At 42.7% G+C, this 21,208-nt stretch overlaps 1 protein-coding gene across 1 annotated transcript in view; it reads right to left on the bottom strand.

Annotated features, from left to right (window-relative positions):
* Positions 1–7,356: 7,356 nt before the first annotated feature.
* The window catches only part of GID4 (GID complex subunit 4), a 56,511-nt gene continuing 42,659 nt past the window's right edge, over positions 7,357–21,208 (bottom strand). The window contains exons 3-6 of the mRNA XM_006875534.1: positions 16,360–16,467; positions 13,169–13,270; positions 11,535–11,665; positions 7,357–7,465 (exon numbers count right to left, since the gene is read on the bottom strand). Of these exons, the coding sequence (XP_006875596.1) occupies positions 7,402–7,465; positions 11,535–11,665; positions 13,169–13,270; positions 16,360–16,467 (405 nt within the window). The 3' untranslated portion in view covers positions 7,357–7,401. The remainder of the gene's footprint in view (positions 7,466–11,534; positions 11,666–13,168; positions 13,271–16,359; positions 16,468–21,208) is intronic.

Raw genomic sequence — 21,208 nt, forward strand, 5'->3', positions numbered from 1 at the left:
CAGAACACTGGCTATTTTCTGCATGGGGAGAGCTCTCTTGTCCCTTTTTCCGCTCACTCCTGGCTGTGGCAGGACAAGCAGCCCCGGATCCTTTCTTGCTCCTGCTCCAAATCTTACTTCTGGTAAGCACTTATTACTTTTATCTGCAATTGAGTTGTGGGATAGTCCTCTGAATTAGTTTCATTTTCTGTGCTTTTACTGATGGGGGTCTGCATGGCCTTCCTGCCTAGTCAGCCATCAAGCCCTGCCTTCCTTCTCCATTATCCCTTGTCTTTGATTTTTCATATGTCTTGGTGATTTTCTTTTGGGATCTATCCTTTTTGGAGTTTGTTCAGCTTCTTGGATGTTTATCTTCTATCTTTCATGATGTTAGGGAAATTTTCTTCCAACAACTCTTTGACAATTTTCTCTGTTCTGGAATTCCAATCACCTGTAAGTTGTCCCTCTTCATGGTGTCCCATAAAACAGGATTTCTTTGTATTTTTTCATTTATTCTGATTTTTCTTCTAGCATACTAGTATTGAGAGATTAATCTTTAAGTTCAATAATTCTGGTTTCCATTGCTTCACATCTACTCCGTTGCCCTTTCAAGATTTTGTCTATTTTTAAAAATCTTAGTATTAATCTTCTGGATTTCTAATTGCCTTGTTTCAATATTTACATTTGTCTTGTTTGTTCTTGTAGTGTTTTTCTGAAAATTTCTAAAGTGTTTTTTGCATTCTCTTTGCTTTTCTTGATCTTTCTATCCATCCTTTGAAGGTACCTAATTTTCTTTTGAATTCTTTTTCAGTTAGTTCTCTTACCTTTGCTTCCTCAAAAATGTTTTCTGTCTCTGCATCTTGTCATTTGTTTGAGCTATTCTTTCATGATTCTTCTTATGAGCTAAAATTGCCTGTTGTCTCCATGGTGTGTTGTTGCCATAATTGTAAAAAACCAAACAGTGCAGTTGACCCAGGGGGAGACATTTCTGGGTTGGGGTGGGGGATCCTGCAACTCAAGGAGCTCACAAGGTGGTTGTACAAGGGATGTGATGGCAGAGATCCTGGCTCTAGATGGAGTTCCTATTGGCCTCAGTGTTATCTATGCACTTAATCTGGATGTAGATCATGGGGGCCCTTTATCGAGCTGGTTTCAGTGTCTGTCAGGACCATACGGAGCTGGGCACCACATGACTAGTTAAATGCTGGTCTACTGACTCTGCAGAAATATAGGTTTGGAGCTAAGCCCACCTGAGTCCAAGCACCAAGATGGCACATACGAAAGAGATGTAGCCAGCTCCTATCTCATGCTGGCATGGCAGGGTCTTTGCTGGACATGATGAGGATGGGAGCTGGCCACTTCTGGTCACTAGGGGAGTTGGGGGAAATTCATAACTTTTCTGTCACCTGCCTGAATCTACTGTGCCAGGCTTTCCTCCACTGCAAAAATTGTTCACAAGATGGTTGAACCATGTCTGGCCAGCCATTCACCAGTCTTCCTCTCTCACTATTCTTGCTCAACCTCTCCTCCTAGGAAGCACTCCATCCACCTCTCTAACCTTTCTTCGGAAGTTCAGGGTGACAGAATTTTCATGTTTTTTATTGTCTCTTGTATCTTTGTTGTCGAGTGTCAGTGTAGTGCATCTGCCTAGTCTGCCATCTTGCTACTAGTTTCCTGTTTGTAATTCCCATCACCCATATTGTTTCATGCTGTCCCTCATGAATCACAGGATTTCTTTAGATTTTTCCATTATTTCTTCTGATTGATTGTGTTTACTAGTATTGAGAGATTTATCTTCAATCTTGCTAATTCTAATTTACATTGATTTGAATCTACTTTGCCCTTTCAGTATATTGTTGAGTCTGATATCTTAATATTGATCTTCTGGATTTCTGTTTGCCGGTTTTGTATCTCCAATAATTTATCTATTTAAATTTTACTGTAGCACTTTTCTGAATTCTTCCTTGTTTTCCTCAATCTGTCAATTGTTTGGATGTTCCTAAATATCATTTACCTGATTAAAAAAAAAAAAAGTTGATCCAGTGCCTTTTTTCTTCAAAAACATTTTCTAGATGTCTCTTGGTTGTTTGAGCTACTCTGTCTTGTTTCTTCATGTGAATTTCTAATGCTTTTGAGACATTGCGGTGTTCTATTTGTATTGATGAATGCATGTTGGTGTGTTCTTAGGCATTCACCAGAAGTCTCCTGGTGTGTGTGATCAGGAGATGAGTTGCTTGCTGTGCCATTCACTGTTTATTGTTCAGATGGTTAAATTCAAGAGTGGATTTAGGTGATATTGGTTGTAGGAAGACCCCCAGTAAGGTGAACTGACAATGGCAGCGACAATGGGCTCAAACACATCTACGAGGGTGGTGTAGGGCCAGGCAGCGTTTTGTTCTTTTGTGCATATGGTTACTAAGTCGGAACCCACTCAGTAGCACCTAATAAAACAAATGACTTGTAAAGCTGCTAGTTGAGTAGGGCCTAGAACAAGAGAAGGGTCTGCAACAGGTTCCAGCCACCTGCACTGCAAGCTGCTCTGCCACTTGGGCCATATTGTCTTGCTGATCCAATAATGCTTACAGTGTCTGTGGCAGGGAGTGGTGAAGTTTGGAGTCTTTGGCAGACTCATAATGGTGAAATCACAGGTGGACCCTAGGGATGGCTCAAATTAGACATAAAGGCACAAGTAAGCTGAATTAGGAAAAGACCCAAATTTCCATTGTCTCCATTCCTGTCATATGCCTTTCTTCTCCTAGTCTGCACCTAAGGCCTCATCAGGATTTTCTTATGATAAGTTGACACAATAAACTTTAATTTCAACATATGCTTCTCTACAAAGGAAAAGCCTCACATGTTTTTCCTCTTACGTATAAAGAAGGAACTTTTACCTTTAGAGGATTTGGAAGAAACATCTGGGGTGGGTGGGAAGCCTGCTCTATTGTACTTCAAGTTTCAGGCACTTTTTGTCTGTATTAAAATCAGCTACCTATCTCATTACTGAACAATTTAGTGTTTTCCAATGCAGCTCAGATTGAGAGGGATGTGCTAGGTGTGAGGTCAGAAAATGCTAATTTACATTCATCCCGTTCACTCCTTAAGAGGAGCATGTGTCCCCCCCACCCCCTATTATCAGTAAATAAGGAGTCCTAGTAGTGTAGTGGGTTCCACATTGAGCTGAAAACTGCAAGGTCAGCAGTTTGAATCCACAAGCTTCTCCGCAAGAGAGGGATGAGATTTTCTGCTCCTGTGAAGATTTACAGTCTCTGAAACCTTATACAGGATTGCTGTGAGTTGGAACCAACTCCACAGCACACCACCACCACCATCATTATACTAGTGAATAGCTCTGAAATTATCATTATTATTATTAAGCAAATGTACTATTTTCCTTTTACAAAATGCCTCTGGAGTGTCTCACTGACTCCACTGAAGCTGACACAAGGCTGTACCTTCTGACCAGGACACATGGACTCAGCGAGGTTGGATGATACTCCAGGGGTCACATCATGATTTACAGATAGACTGGGTAGTGAGAACCTCCTTTATGAAACAGCCAGTAGACGGGGTCTTAAACTGTAGGAGGTCAGCATAGTAGGCAGTCTAGTCCATTCTCCACACCACATCTTATGGGTGGAAAAGAAACATTTAGTGTTTTTTAAACAGAATGTGATCAGATAACGCTTTCCCAGCATAGGGGGACTTTGCAGGCCACTAGTTTACATTCCCTTAGCATTTAACTTGCTTAAAATTTAAATCTTTCCAATACTTTATATTCCTCAAAAACAAAAATAGCATTTCTAGGTCTTCCCCTTGGTGCTGTAGGGAAGCCCTGAAAGCTCACAACAGGAGAACCTGGGTACGCTGAACCATTCACGGTGGTCTGTCCAAATCTGGGGAGTTAGGGCAGAGGACCAGGGCCAATGTTTGCAATGGTCTGGCTCCACAAAGTCCCTAGTGGTCCATGTTCAAGAGCTGGAGCACTATGGGGCTGCAGGGTGCCTTGTACGCTCTACCGATATATGTTTTGTTCTTAAATAAAAGTACAAATCTTGCAAAAAGCAATGCTCTACACATTTCTAAAGAAATACATCAAATAAAGTCATGGAGCTCTAAGCCCTGAGTGGGAAGGAAGGAGTGGCCAGACCTTCCTGTCAGATGTCCAGAGGACACTTGAGTCCTTACCAAGGGTCCTTGGTGATCCAGGGCATCGCCAAAGTCACAGCGCCAGAGAGAAAACAGTTTCCTTCAGCACGATTCTTGTGATGTAAAACAGGACAAGCTCAATGCTTAAATATCTTTATTATTTTTTTTTTAAATTAGCTCTGCAAAATACTTCTCCCATCCCAAACCCTTTCCACATGTCCCCCATAAAGAAACAAAATAATCATAACTTGTGCCCATTCAAATCTAACTTTTAAACACGTGTAAGATTCCAAATCATATATTACTTTTTCTTCTCCAGAATGTTAGTAATTTTAAACCACAATACAACTTACTCAATGGCATTTCTTTTTTTTAAATTAGCTTATCAGACTATTGTATGAGAGAAAAAAAAAATCAACTCAAGACCATAAAGAAAACACAAATTCCTTCTTTCTAAAAGCAAAAGACAGTAGAGCACCCCAGTGCTCTCCTGGAGTTTGTGATTCCAATGGCACAAACAAACCCAGCACAGATGAACTTTCTGCTTAGCCCCAGGCACTATCGAGTCATTTCTGGTGCGCAGTGGGAACGGTCTATACTGTCTGGAGACTGGAGTGTGTTTGTGAGTGTGTGTGTGTGTGTGGGGGGGGGGGGGGGGGGGGGGGGGGGGAACAGGAATAACTCCAGTTCATCTGAGTGACCAGGATGGGGAATACAAAATGGAAGCATCTGAGTAGTGGAGAAAGAATAGCCAATTTCAGGGCCCACCTCCTGCTGGGTCTGTTTGGTGTGGAAGAGGAAGACAGTAGATAATCTACAGTCTGTACCAACTGCTTACTGATGGCTGCAAGTGCCAACCAAAACGTTGCATATGCTAACAGAGACACATAAACTATGAGAAGGTTCAGAAAAGAAGACAAATAACTATGAGTGGAACGAATTCCTCAAAGTTTCTTTGAGAACTGGCTGGAAGAAGGAAGCCTTCTGAGAGAAAGAGGGTCACTGTTATTCATCTACGAGTTACTGAGAGGAAGTGAGAAAAACTTAATCCCTTCCCTATCCTTGGCGGTCGGAATTTTAAGTGTACAGATCTTCATTATAGATGTGTCCAAAAGATCTATTAATAAAGATAAAATTTCTTCATTTTTCCCCAACACAACTCATTACATTGCTTTAAAAAAGAAAAAAAATCCTACAATAGAACCTTGTTATTCCCATTTTGCTAACTGAACATCAGCAATTCTTGCAAATGTTCCTGTCTGTCTACTCAACCTTCCACTTGAAGCCACACACACAGGCTGAGGGTAACCTCCCACCCAGGGCCCCAAGCAGGGCCTGTCTCTAGAGGAGGCATACAAAACACAGGAGATGGTGACTGGCAAGCCGTGAGCAGAGAGAAGAACTGACATGAAACGAAAACACCTGTGTAGAACCAACAAACCAGCACATCCTGGCTCCATCTTTATCTTTACCCATTTGCTGGGTTAATGCAGAAGCTAAGGATGTGGGGGTGGGGGTGGGGGGATGGCGGCGTCTGTTCATCTGGGTAAACCAGCTGGGTTTGACCATATCCAGTCTGCTGCTGCCTTTTAAATGTCAAAATCTGGAACACTGGAACACTTTTGTGACTCTGGGAATCGATGTGTTCTTTTCTCACATAAAACACTAGGGAACATTTTTAGGGTTCCAAGGCCCTGACCTTACTCTAAATGGAGCAATCACACTTCTGCACAAATTTTAGATATAAGTGCCCACTGACCACTACTGTCGTATATATACCTGGTTCAAGCCTTTCCGTAACATTCAACCTCAGTAATGTACAGTACATGTTATCATTAAAAGGAAAGCCACTTTACTTTAACAATAAAAACATTTTCTCAGTACTTATCTAACCAAAGGCTTTGTTTTCTTAGGCCAGTGGACAGACAACCTTCAAGTTCCTCTGCTTCTATGGGTTCTAATATTCTTTTGTCTTAAAGCTTTCCCTCTTATACTCTGAGGAAGTCTTGCAAGCCACCAGAAAAACCAACCCCTGCAAAACCCTGCCCATCATCTTTGTGGGCTACAACTGAGGCTGTTTACATATTTAAAAAAACAAAAAGCACACGTGTGCACACGCACACACACGCACGCACACACACACACACACACACACACGCACTTTGGCACATGAGCCTCGAGTTACTTGAGCGTGTTCATGTTCCACCCCTCCCCACACCCTGGCACTTTAATCACCATCTCCGGAGAACTCTGGCTCCTTCTGCCATATACAGAAGGCTGCCATGAAGCGCTGCTGTTTTGAGTAACAAAGGAGGAGGGTACGAATGCTAACCTGGCCCCCAAACAGCTCTTGTGTTTAGTACTAGAATTTATGCAATGCTGTAACACTTTTGTACCAGGATGACTAGTTTTAAAATTGCTGGCTGATTAAATATACACATACACATAGATATAGGTATAAAAATTACTAAGTCAACATTTGCTGTTTTCAATGTGAAAACGATAAAATGTAACTCTAAATAATTGTGCATTTGTCAAGGGTCCTTGTGTAAGGACCATAAAAATAATTTTGTAATAAAAAAACTCTTATTTTCATTAAGTTTAGTATTGCCCTCCAGTCAAAAGTTTGAAGCAAATGTACTGAGCAGGAAGGACTTGAATCTGCTCCCGCCAGTGACCCCCATGGTGGGCCCAGAACCCAACAGCTTTGCGCTGTTAACATCATGACTGGGCAGCTCTAACTTACTCCACCAACCAATCAGAACTGAGAGTGGTAAGGCCCAATGGGCCTGGCTTGCCAGCTCCTTGCACAGAGTTCTAAGGGCCTGGCAGGCGTGGGCTCTGCCTTCTTTAGACCAAGTGACTGGGGAGGGGAGGGCCCAGGCTGGTCAGCTGGCTCTGAGGTGGGGAGAGGAGTGGGAACCGCTGAGCACCAAGGCCAAGGGTGAGCCTGAGAGCTGATGCCCTCCTCAGTTTGAGCCTGGGATAGGGAAGGAATGGGCATTTCAGTGATGCAGAAGTCAGCTGAGCAAGAAGGAAAAGTGCATTTAAGGTAGCTTAAAAACAGATTCAGACCAAATTGCTACAGAGAGGAAGGCAGAGCAAGTGAGCCCTTCACCTGCTGGCACTGACCACGGGCTCACACTCGTGCTCTCTGGCGCAGTCTACTCTGAGGAGACAGGAACACATGTCCTCCTGGTTCTGGCAGGTACACATGTTCTTGGCAAGCTCTTTTTGCCAAGTTAAGTTTTATTTGGTGGCTGTTCTGAACCGTTGTCACCGGAATTCATAGATGGGTGCGCTGTGTTCAGGAACATGAGTCAGATTGAGGGACTGGTACCTGCAGTGGGGGAAAGACACAAATGGGCAATAGTCATTTAATGCATGCTGAAAACCAAGCTTGTTGGGAGAGACACCCTTTGAGCTCAAGGACCATAACACACTTGAAATGCAAAGTTACCATGCGCTTAAGTGGCACCTTGTTTAAATTGACTTCAAACTTTGTGATGAACTCTCTTGAACTATGTGTACGATAGGCTGTTTTGAGGGTTTGCTCTAATAAGCAATGTTGATGGTGTGCTTTCTGTAGCACGTGGTAGGTGTGTACAGAGCCAGGTAGCAAGGAGAAGCAAGGCCTACACACTCTGCACACTTGGGAAGATGAGAACTGATGGACTTTGCTTCACAAAGAAGGAGGACCGATATTTAAAAGATGAACACAGGTAAAACACAATTTATTATTATTATTATGAAAAAAAAAAAAGGATTATGCATTAGCCACCAGGGAAATGCAAATTCCAATCACAATGAGACAGCACTTCATACCCACTAGGATAGCTGGAATAAAAAGGTCAGATAATCAGAGTTGGTGAGGATGTTGTTAAGTGCCATTGAGTAGGTTCCAACTCAAGAGACCCTGTATAGGATTTCTGAGGAGTGACCTTCCAGCTAGCAGTCTGGTGCTTATCCTACATCATCACCCCAGAACTCCGGCAAGGATGTGGAAAACTGAAATCCTGCTATGTTGCTGATGTAAATGTAAACTGGTGCAGCCACAGTGGAAAACTGCTGGCGGCTCTTCAAATGGTTAGAGTTATCATTTGACCCAGCAATTCCATTCCTAGGTACATTTCCAAGAGAAATGAAAACTTACATTCACACAAAAGCATGCACATAAATGTCCACCACAACGTGATTCCTAATAGCCAAAAGGTGGCAACAACCCAAATGTCCATGGACAGATCAATAAATAAGCAATCTGTGGTACAGACACACAGAGGATTATTATTCAGATATGCAAAGGATACATGATGAACCCTGGAAACACTGCTGTGGGGGGTAAGCACTTGGACTGCTAACTGCAAAGTTGGTGGATCAAACACACTAGCAGCTCCTTGGCAACCCTATACAGGTTCATATGAGTTGGAAGCAACTCAACAGCACTTGACAAAAACAAACGGAAAAAGGCCGTCACAGAACCAGAAACCAAACCCACTGTCATGGAGTTGGTTCTGCCTCATAGTGATCTACAGGACAGAGGAGAACTGTACATGGAGGCAGAATGCCTCATCTTCCTTCCATGGAGTAGCTGGTGCAATGGAACAGCTGACCTTTCTGTTAGCAGCCCAACACTTAAGGATTAGGTATTGTTTGATTCCATTTATTGGAAATGTTCACAGTAGGCATATCGATAGAGACAGAAAATAGATTAGTGGTTCCCTAGGTTAGGACTGTGAATACCAGAACAGGGTTTACTTATGCTTTATTGACTATGCAAAGACTGTGAATACAGGATATTCCAGAACACTTACTTGTGCTCATGAAGAAGCTGTACACAGACCAACAGGCAGTTGTTTGAACAGAACAAGGGGACACCGAACGGCTTAAAATCAAGAAAGGTGTGCGCCAGGCAAATAATCCGAGAAACTTTATTATATGAAGAACGTGGCATCAGAACTGGAGGAACTTATTAACAACCTGCAACATGCAGACGACACAACCTTGCTTGCTGAAAGCAAAGAGGACTTGAACATACTTGTTGATGAAGATCAAAAACAGCCTTGAGTATGGATTCCACCTCAATGTTAAGAAAATCTTCACAACTGAACCAATAAATAACATCGTGATAAACGGAGAAAAAAACTGAAGCTGTCAAAGACTTCATTTTGCTTGGACCCACAATCAATGCTCATGGAAACAGCAGTCAAGAAATCAAACGACATACTACATTACACAAATCAGCTGCAAAAGACCTCTTTATGTGTTCAAGAGCAAATATGTCACTTTGAGGACTAAGATGAGCCTGACCCAAGCCATGGTATTTTCGATTGCTTCATATCATGTGGCTTCATACGATAAGCACTGGAATGCGAATCACAAGGTTGGTGGTTCGAACCGACCAGCCACTCTGTGAAAAAAAAAAATGAAGCTTTTTGCTCCTACAAAGCCCCAGAAACCCTATACAGGGTTGCTCTAAGTCAGAACGGACTCAACAGCGCTTAACAATAACAACATATGCATGTGCAAGTTGGACAATGAAAAAGCAAGACCGCAGGGATATTGATGCATTTGAATTATGGTGCTGGCAAAGAATATTGAAAGTACCATGGACCACCAGAAGAACAAGTAAATTTGTCTTGGAAAAAGTACATCCAGAATGCTTTGGGATGTTTTCAGGAGGGACTGGACAGTCCCTAGAGAAGGACATCATGCTTAGTAAAGTGAAGGGTCAGTGAAAAAGAGGAAGACCCCCAACAAGAGAAGATGATGCAGCGGCAGCAATACTGACCTCAAAACTAACAACTGTGAGGATGGTGCAGGCGGTAGTGGATTCTGTTATGCACCGGGCCACTCGGAGTGGGAACCGATTCAACAGCACCTGACAACAAGAGCTTAGCACTGTGGGGGAAGGAGCTGCTGGAAATGCGGAATGAGTGCTAACATTTCTGGAATGATGAAACTATTCTAAGACTGATGGTGGTGATGGCTGCACTAGTCCATGAGTATACTAAGTGGCACTGAATTGTATTCTCCAAATAATTGATAATGTTATTTTAAAAAACAGAAGTATAAAAAGTTTTAAAAGTGAATTTGAAAACATAACAAGTACCAAAATTGTTATATTACTAGTGTCAACAGGGTAGTCATTTACTTGCAGATATGATTTGCTGCCACTGAAGAAGGAACTTGAATAATTTCAGGGCAGGACCACCATGGAGTCCTGGTGTGGTGCTGTGGGTTCATGCACCAGACTGCAAAGTCGTTTGAACTGCAAGGTTGGCGGTTCAAGCTCACCAGCTGCTCCTTGGAAACCCTATACAGGGTCGCTATGGGTCAGAATCGACTCGATGGCACTTAACAACAACAACAACAAGGACCACCAAAGTGTGAAAGATATGCAAGGGCTACACTCAGAGCAGGACTCAGGCATGGTTCACACTCCAGGCACAGCAGCAAGGAGACAGGAGAGTCTCACGGAGACCAAAGCTACCACCTTGTAGACCCTCACCTAGGATACAGTGGGGCAGGGCTGCTGGCTTCCATAGATTCTGAGGTCCTTCGACTGAGAACCTATGGGAGCCAGCAGCAAGTCAATGTGTGATCCAATGTACGAGGACCAAGACCACAAGAATGAAAAAGAATGTGAACAGCAAAATCCACAACGTTCACCATCAGATCTTAAAAGGTCTAGAAAGTGAGCAATAACACCCAAGAGGAACATCCTCCTCAGAACAATCAAGTGCATGAGACCAAAAGGGCAACATTTCCCTAAAGCGCAAGAAAACTGGGCAAATGGACATGGGGAACCCAAGGTGGAGCTTGGGAGAATGCTGATACATTATGGGAATTGTACCAGTTAAAACAATCTGTATTGACTGCTGAATGTAAAACTAGTGGGCTTGTCAACTCCCACCTAACCATAACAAAGTATTAACAAAAATGATCACAGCCCTGCCAAAATGCAGCGCTGCTTATAAGTATTTCATAACGAGTTAGGTTACGAGTCCTCAGGTGGTGCAAATGGCTAAGCGCTAGATGATCAATTGAAAGGTGGCAGTTTGCATCCAGCCAGAGGCCTCCTGGAAGAAAGACCTGGTGGTCCATTTTAGAAAGGTCACAGCTACGAACCCTGTGAAGCAGCTCTACTCTGTACACTCGGGTTCTCCCTGACTCCATGATAACTGCTCCCACCCCACTCCCCAGCCTCCCATCCAGACCCTCATTCTCTTCTTGTTTTCTCTGCTTTGTGGGCTTTGGAGCAATTGAGAACATTTGAATCAGCCTTAGCGTCTAAATAAAGACGCTAAATAAAGCAGATGACTGTGCAGAGGAGATTTCTTTTGGGTTTGGTGAGCTGGGGGAGAGCCAGCAAGTAGCCTGACAGCCCACCTCTGCCGCTGGGGCCTTACCATTCTGAGCTCCTATGGTAGTAGTAGCCCTCAATGGAGGCTGCCGACTTCTGGAAGCAGATGTAGTAGAACCCGGCAAAGGAAGCACCGCTGATATCTTTGATCGTGTGATCTGGGACCAAGAACTGCTCCTGAACACAGGTGGAGAGGGCGATTAGCAAGCAGGTTTTCTCCAACAACTTGGGAGACAAATACCACCCGTGGTCCGATCCAGACTTATTAGGTGATAGAGAGCCTATGAGAGTCCATCTGATTCTGAATGTGCTGCTAGTGCACTCTTCACACAGAGGCAGCTCTGTCTTGAGCTCACTATGATCTGCAACTAAGAGAGGCACTGCAGCCTAAACATCCAATTATTAAACCAACACTTTTCAGAGACCACAGGCAGAACGATATGGGAAAGCAAGTTTATGTTGTAGCCTGTGAACTCACATTCCCCTTCCCGGATGGTCTCCAAAGCAATGAGTCACTTCTGTTGGTCTGTGGATTGTTCTGAGGGTAAATCCAACACCAGTGGCCCCCATGCCCTCAAAAACCTCTCATGTACCCACAGTACTGCTCTTGATCAGACTCCTTCTGAGAGTTAAGTTCATTGGGCAAGAGCTGCACAGCTGTGCTCCAGAACCCAGTCCTCCAGAGAGAACAAGTCACGTCTCAGGGCTTCAAGAGGCCTACTACTAAAAGGCCACAGCCACAGGTAGGTCAACTTGAGAAATTCTTTGGAGATAAAAAAACTCCACTGTATTTTGATTTCAAAATTAAATCCTTCCCCTTCCTCAATCTTGGAAATTACAGTTTTAAAACTTAAAGTGAAGTAAAATTACCTTTAGAACTTTACAAAAGATTTTCCTTTAACTGGTTAGTTGTCATAATATTTCCCATTAGGTGGTGAGCTCAAATTTTTACTGAGAGAACACAGACCCCACCCTACCTCAAATTATTAGACATGCAAAGTAAAGACTAGAAACCACCAGCCTAAATAAACGGACTGTAAAAAGCTGGCAATAAAACTATCTTTTCCCCCAGATTGGGGACTAGGGCTTATGTACACTCACAAAGGTATTTAATGGCTTCGTGATTTTGCCATACAAACAAGTACCATGTCACAAAGCAGGGAACACAAAGGAGTTCTCAGCCAAAAGCTAGTTCATTGAGTGTAGTCAGATGGAGTTCTTTCAGGGTTGGTCAATGGAAAACCCAAATTCCATTCCAGGTCCATCATTTCCTGACTGGAGGGCACTAGCAAAGAGGCCACAAGAGGCCACAAGGACAGATGTGGCGGAGGAGAGCAGCTGTGGAAAGAGCACTGTTCCCTGCTACTGAGAGTCACATGCAATGATAACTGTGGTCAAAAGCAGCCTGGCCCTCACTGCCCTACTCCAGGGAATGTTAGGAAAGATACACCTGAAGGTTCAAAGGGATTCCTGGGCGCAACCCCTGGGGGCAAGAACCGCCTGCTGGTCACTTAACATAGTTCAGTCAGGGTGACAGAGCACGCACTGAGGCCACGTCTACCTTACACAAGGGTGTAGAGACACTGCCACAATCCGCCGGAAGCAGCACTGTGGTATGGAGCTGAGCTGGGAAGCACCCTTTGCAGAGCAGCTGCAGTATCAATCACAGGTGGGTCTTACCTTCCACCTCATGAAGACATAATCCCCATTCTTCAACTCTTCATAATCAAAGTCATCAGAATTAAATGATTTTGCATACTGATAAAAGGCCAGAAACTTGCCCTGAAAGTAAAAAGGAGTATAATGGGTCAAAAGAGGAAGAAGCTGGTTCCTGCCCATGCTAACATTCTCAGGTGTGATCAATGTTTCAAATGTAGCTCAGCCTGCAGGTCAGCTGATGGGAGACAGCCTTTTATCCATCCACCCACCACCCACCTTTCCAAGATGTGGCAGGGGAGATGGCCAAAAAGTGGAGATACGTGTCAGGAACCTCAGGGACCAGGTAATCCCAAGGACTTTCTGTGGACACTTTACCAAAAGCAAATGAATCCAAGAACAACAAACTAGGGGACCTCTGGAAGTGAGTCACCAGTAGCAAAGAGCCTCAATGGTCAGCCACTGAGGGGAAAACCAAACTCACTGCCAGCAAGTTGATTCCAGCTCTTAACAACTCTATGTAGGGTTTCCTAGGCTGTAAATATTGATGGGAGCAGAAAATGTCATCTTTCTCTCAGAGACAGCTGCTGGGTTTGCACTGTTAACCTTGTGATTATCCTATATCACCACAAGGATTCTTAACAGAGGGGAAAGGGGCTAGCAAATGTTGGGGCTTGGACATGATGTCATGGTTTGGGGCCAGTTCATTAAGTAGAATCAGGAAGTAATATTTGTTGTTGTGATGTGCCGTGGAGCCGGTTCCAACTCATAGCGACTCTGTACAGGGTTTCCAAGGCTGTAAATTTTTACAAGAGCAGAAAGCCTCATCTTTCTCCCACGGAACAGCTGGTGGTTCCGAACTGCTGACCCTGAGGTTCGCAGGCCGATTCTTAACCACTACGCTACCAGAACTCCTTAAGTAATCTACGGCTCAGTTTAAAACAGGACACTAAAACCAAACTAGGCATTAAGTTTGCAATTATGTAAAATTAAATTGTGCATGCCAGGACTAGAAGGAAGTGGTGAAATTAGGGATTATTGATTTTTTGAAAAATTTCCTCTAATGCTTTTTATTTTTTTTAAATTAAATGTTTTTATTTTGGATTGAGGGAAAGTTTACAGGGCACATCATCAGCTTCACATTCAACCATTCATATAGCTTGTTTCATTACATTGATTATTATCCCCTCCATATATCATCAGTTAACAGTGTTTCTCTCTTTTTTTGGATGGGGGGGACTTGGCTTTTTGGAATTTACATTCTCGGGTTTTAGGGAAGGTTTTTACATTTGTCTGTGGATATCCAGGGCTCATGTATGAGATTACTAACAAGCATTACTGAATAATCAGATGAGGGACAGTTTGCTATGTCTACTAGGTAGCTAATGTCTGATCCTCAGAGCCTATGGTTTGGACGGTCTTGACCTCCTGACTGGGTCTGCACTGTCTGCATCTGAATCCTCCTTATTTATTGTTAGTTTAAGGGACGCTGCCTGTCTTAGGTGGTGAGTGCGAATTCCTCAGTCTTACCAGTCATTGAAACTCATTGCAGCATGGCAATGGCTCTGTCTTAAGTTGCTGAGGTTCCACGTGATCCTTACCCGTCTCTGGCCACACGTCCAGCATAAACAGCTGCCATCCGAGGCAGGCAGGGAGGGAGGAGATCGGCTGGGGACCCCATACGCACGACGTTGCCAGCCCACCACCTGCTCTAAGGTGACCAAGCAGGATCACTATGCTGAGGTTCAATCAAGTTCTTAGGGGATCTTACTCTCTAGCAGGGGTAGCAAATTAGTAGCCACTCAGTGCTCACTTTGAGAATTACTTATATCATAAATTTGAGCATATAGCTGATGAATATCCACAGACAAGTGTATATTGTTCCACAACCTCCTAAAATGCTGTTGGATTAAGTTCCAATCAAGTTCTGGATTACTGAAAGATAACACAGATCTACTTATCCCATGAATAACCTTAGCTGGGAGTGTAATCTGGATATATTGGGTCTTAATGCTGTTTTATTGTTGTGTTTTTGTTAGCAAAGTTTTTTTTAAAAAAATGATAATTAACATCTGAATGCAATTTAAATGACAATGTTGTTGTCAAGTTGGTTCCAACTCATAGTGACCCCGTATAGGGTTTCCAAGGAGCAGCTGGTGGGTTTGAACTGCCAACTTTTCAGTTACCAGTCCAACACTTATCCTACAGTGCCACACCACTAAATAGGATGTTGTTGTTAAGGACTGTTGAGTTGGTTCTGACTCATAGTGACCCTGTATAGAGTTTCCAAGGAGCAGTTGATGGGTCTGAACCTCTAACCTTGCAGTACAAATTGACCTTGAGGTCAAGTGCTTATCCTATGGTGCCACACCAGGACTCCACTAAATGGGATATTGTATTTAAAATGCTGATAATACAGTCATTAAGTGAAATAGGCCATAAAACTGTATCTGAGGATTTAGTTTTTTATTTTTAAAAAAGTATATACACATAAAAGAAACTCAGAAAAACGTTAACAGCTGTTTTACCTTTAGGTATTATCATTATAGACCACTTTTGCTTTTCGTACTCCCCAAAATTAAAAATAAGTATATTATTTTTTAATGTTTTTTATGAAAACATTAAAAAAAATTTTATATATGGAGGTATCTGTTGCTGCTGTTAAGCGCCGTTGAAGTTGGTTCCGACTTACAGCAACCCTGTATAGGGTTTCCTAAGAGCAGCTGGTGAGTTTGAACCATCAATGTTGTGGTTTGTAGTCCAGTGCTGATCCTACAGTGCCACACCAGGAGATACTAGTCATAAATACTTTAATTCTTAGTAAATTAACTATATGGAATTTTAACTCAAGAAATTTGAGGATGCAATACAATATATCTGATTACAGTTTACAATGGAAAAAATACCATAGGTAAAGTTTATGAGACATTGTAAACCTTAGACAAACTGAAGTCCCCCCAGTAGGAATCTGGGAATCCTTAGAAGTGAGTGGGGCATTTTGAGTCCCGCAACGGAGGACAGAACTGCTCCCTGACATGATCACACTGTCACTCTGTCTCCCAGATGAATCCACTTCCTTCTAGTTTGACTCTGTCCTATACAGGGTCTCTCTGAGTAGGAACTGACTCAATGGCAGTGGGTGGGTGCTAGCACCTGCCCAAGGCAGTTCTCACGCAATCCTTAAATGACTCAGAGTGGGTCAAAGACTTACTCACCCAGTGTTTTCGATCAACGTCTTCATCTGCATCCCACTTTCGAGTTAAGAAAGGATGTTTCCTGCTGATTATTTCTCCTTCAAAGAAGGTTGTAAGTGTTGGATACTCCTATGTAAAAGGTCAAACATCAAAACAAGATGTTTTAGCAAGAGCTTTAACTTCTGTTACTCTGACAAAAACGACCACATTACTAACCAACAATGCAAACCAGGGTTAAACTGGGTGATGTGCCAATAAGCTCTGAAAATGGATTTGAACTTGCCATAGACTGGAAGTTCTCTTGGGCTTTGGCGATTTTGCCTGAAACAGAGAACCATCCTATGACTTTTACACTTGTTATATTTTGGTCTCTAAGAAAAGAATTTTGACTATTTGCACCAAAAGTGAATTCTGAATATTCTAATTCTGGTGACAGTGGATTTCACTTTCCAAGATAAAAATTACAAAGAGGCTCCAAAGTCCCAATACTAGCAGCTGAGTCTTTCTCAAACCACGATCTGGCCCACTGGTTCTCACACTAGTTCAGTAGTTTATCCTTTTCAAGTCAATTATTCAAGTTTCCACTGGGAACAAGATTTTTTGGTGGACCATTTTGAAATACAGATTTTATATTTAATCCCATCATATAAACTAAGAACAATTTATACTAGAGAAAATAGGTATTACTCATGTCTGCAATGTAAAACCACAACCATAGGAAGTACACTATCAAACAATAAAGAAAGGGAGACAAAATATTTGGGAACAAATACATCTGATAAGGGTTTGCTGCTGTTGTTTTTAAGTGCCACTGAGTAAATTCTGACTCATAGGGACCCCTGTATATGGTTTCCAAGGAGCAGCTGGTGAGTTTGAACTGCTGACCCTGTGATTAGCAGTCCAGTGCTTATCCTAACAGAGACACACCAAGGCTCCTTAAGGGTTTGTTGTTGTTAAGTACTGTAGAGTCAGCTCCAAATCATAGTGACCCTGTCTGTACAGGGTTTCCGAGGCTGTAAATCTTTACAGGAGCAGAAAGCCTCATCTTTCTCCTGCGGAACAGCTAGTAGTTTCGAACTGCCAACCTTGAGGTTAGCAGCCTGATTTGTAACCACTATGCTACCAGAGCTCCCTCATAAGGGTTTATTACCCAGAATATATAAAGAACACCTACAACTTAACAAAACGACAAACAATCCAATTTAAAAATTGGCATAAGACTTGAATAGACATTGGTGGTTATGTGCCATGGAGTCAGTTGTGACTCACAATGACCCTGTACAGGGTTTCTGAGGCTGTGTATCTTTATGAGAACAGAAAGCCTCATCTTTGTTCCCTGGAATGGCTGGTAGTTTCGAACGCTGATCTTGAGGTTAGCAGCCTGACTTGGAATCACTATGCTACCAGAACTCCTTTGAGTAGATAGATATTACTCTAAAGAAAACACACAAATGGTCATTAAACACATGGAAGTTGCTCAACTTTGTTAGCTATTGTTGTCAAGTGCCGTCAAGTCAATTCTGACTCATAGCAACCCTGTGTAGGGTTTCTGAGGAGTGGTTGGTGGGTTTGAACTGCCAACCTTGCAGTTGTTAGTGCTTATCCTACAGTGTCACACCAGGACTCCTTGTTAGTTACTGTTGTTGATGATGTTAAGTGCCATCAAGTCAGTTCTGTATCCTAGTGACCCTGTATACGATTGCCAAGGCTTTTAAATCTTCGCAGAAGCAGAAAGCCTCATCTTTTTTTCTGAAGAGTGTCTGGCAGGCTTGAACCGCAAACTCTGTGGTTTGCAGCCCAGTGCTTATCAGGAAGATACAAACCAAAACCACAATGAGATACTCCTTTTAATCCATGATGACGTCAATCATCAGAAAAACAAGACCAAGCACAAATGCTGGTGAAGACGTGAAAGAATGAGAACCCTCATGCACGCCTGGTGGAAATATAAAATGGGTTCAACAGTCCGCTTGGCGATTCCTCAAAAAGCTACACACAGACTATTCCCTGGAGGCAGAGCATGACGGTGAACTACTCAGAAAGGATCTGGAAAACCAGACAAGAGAGATGCACAGGACAACCCTGGAACTCTGAGCTTCAGATGAAGGGACAGAAAGGTGCATTCAGTACTTACTGGGAAAAAAAGTTGATCAGTTGAGGCAAGAAAAGAAGTGACTGTTGAAGTGCAGAGGCCAAAGGGACCCGCTGCAGCAACCTTGAGCATCTGAGCAGCTTCAGAGACAAGAAAACATGCCTGTGGTTCAGGCTCACAGAGACAAAGCCTGCAGGGCTGAGGGGTTACTGCAATAACCCCACACATCGCGCTCTGCTCCAAATCTGCAAAATTGACACCTGCCAGCCCTGGACTAGCTTTCACTGGGAGAAGAGGCTGAATAGATGTGTGGGGTACAGCAGAAGGAATGATTATCTGTGCCGGCGCGGCTGTGATGGCAACAGGCCAGGAGATGGAGAAGAGGCTTACCACTTATTGGTGGAAAGAACATAGTACCCAGTTTTAAATTTTTTGTTCTTTTTCTTTCTGCATTATTATATTTTTTTCTTTGTTGTTTACTTGTTTTTCGTCTTTTGTGAGTGTGCTTTCTCTTCTTGTTTCACCTAACAGGAGACAATAACTGCAGTCATACAGTCCAACCACAGCCATACCCTCTATTGTTGGTAGGTACCATCGAGTCGGTACTGACTCCTAGTGACCCTATGCACAAACAGAATGAAACACTGCCTGGTCCTGGGATAACCTCACAATTGTTGCCACACTTGAGGCCACTGATGCTGCCACTTTGCCAATCCATCTCGCTGGGGGTTTTCCTCTGACCCTTCACCTTACCAAACATGGTATCTCTCTCCAGTGACTAGTCCCTCCTGACAATATGTCCTTAGTATGAGAGACGAAGTCTGGCCATCCTGATCTCCAAGGAGCACTCTGGCTGCACTTCTTCCAACACAGATCTGTTGGTTCTTTGGCTTTATTGATAACGCAGTTCTTTGGCTTTACTGACTATGGTACTTTCAGTATTCTCCTCCAACACCATAACTCAAATGCATCAATTCTTCTATGGTCTTCCTTATTCACTGTCCAGCTTTCACATGCATATGAGGTTACTGACTATGGTACTTTCAGTATTCTCCTCCAACACCATAACTCAAATGCATCAATTCTTCTATGGTCTTCCTTATTCACTGTCCAGCTTTGACATGCATATGAGGTTACTGAAAATACTATAGCTTGGGTCAGGCGCACCTTAGCCCTCAAGCTGACATCTATGCTCTTCAACACTTTAAAAAGGTCTTGTGCAGCAGATTTGCCTAATGTAATACATCGTTTGATTTCTTGACTGCTGCTTCTGTGAGTGTTGATAGTTGATCCAAGAAGAATGAAGTCTTTGACAACTTCAATCTTTTCTCCTCTGATAAGAATGTTGTTTATTGGTCCAGGAGTGTTTGGTGGGTTTGAACTGCTATCCTTGCAGTTAGCAGGATTTTTGTTTTCTTTACATTGAGATGTAATCCATACTGAAGGCTGTGGTCTTTGATCTTCCTCAGTAAATATTGTATGTCCTCTTCACTTTCAGAAAGCAAGGTTGTATCATCTGCATATCGCAGGTTGTTAATGAGTTTTCCTCCAATCCTGATGCCCCGTTTTTCTTCATATAACCCAGCTTCTTGGATGATTTGCTCAGCATACAGGTTGAATATGTATGGTTAAAGAATACAACCCTGTCGCACACCTTTCTTAACTTTAAAACAGTATTCCCAAGTTCTAGTCAAACAACTGCATCTTGGTCCATGTACAGACTCCTTATGAGCACAATGAAGTGTTCTGGAATACTTATACTTCACAATGTTGTCCATAGCTTGTCATGATCCACACAATCAAAGGCCTCTGCGCAGTCAATAAAGCACAGACACAGATAAACATCTTTCTGGTATTTTCTGCTTTCAGCCAGATCCAGCTGACGCCAGCAATGATATCCCTTGTTCCACATCCTCTTTTGAATCCGGCTTGAACCTCTGGAAGTTCTCTATCAATGAATGGCTGCAGCTATTTCTGTATTATATTTAGTAAAACTTTATTCACATGGGATATCAAAGATATTGTCTGATGATTTCCGTATTCCGCTGGGTCAGTCACCCTTCTCTTTGGAATGGGCACAAATACAGATCTCTTCCAATCAGTTGGCCCGACAGTTGTCTTCCAAATTTCTTGGCATAGATGAGTGAGTGCCTCCGGTGCCATCTCACTTTCTTGAAAGATTTCAGTTTGTATTCCATAAATTCCCGATGCCTTGTTCTTTGCCAACTCCTTCAATGCACCTTGGACTTCTTCCTTCAGTATCATGGGCTGTTGATCATATGCTACCTCTTGAAATGGTTGAACATTGACATTTCCTTTTGGTATTCCTTCCATCTTCTTTTGATGCTTTCTGCATCATTCAATAATTTGCCCAGAGAATCCTTCAATAATGAAAGTCGAGGCTTGAAGTTTTTCTTCAGTTCCCTCAGCCTGAGAAACCCTGAGTGTGTTCTTTCCTTTTGGTTTTCTAACTCCAGATCTCTGCACATTTCGTTGTAATACTTGACTTTGTCTTCTGGAGCTGACCTTTGACATTTTCTGTTCAGCTCTTGTATCTCCTCATTTTTTCCATTTGCTTTAGTATCTCTACGCCAGAGAGCAAGTTTCTGAGTCTCTTCTGACATCTATTTTGTTCTTTTCCTTCCTTCTTGTCTTCTTAATGACTTTTGCTTTCTTCATATATGATGTTCTTGAGGTCATCCCACAACTCCTCTGGTCTTCGGTCTTTAGTGTCTAATGTATCAAATCTGTTCTTCATATGATTTCTAAATTCAGGTG

This window comes from Chrysochloris asiatica, unplaced genomic scaffold, assembly GCF_000296735.1.
Source record: "Chrysochloris asiatica unplaced genomic scaffold, ChrAsi1.0 scaffold00331, whole genome shotgun sequence".
NCBI lineage: Eukaryota > Metazoa > Chordata > Mammalia > Afrosoricida > Chrysochloridae > Chrysochloris > Chrysochloris asiatica.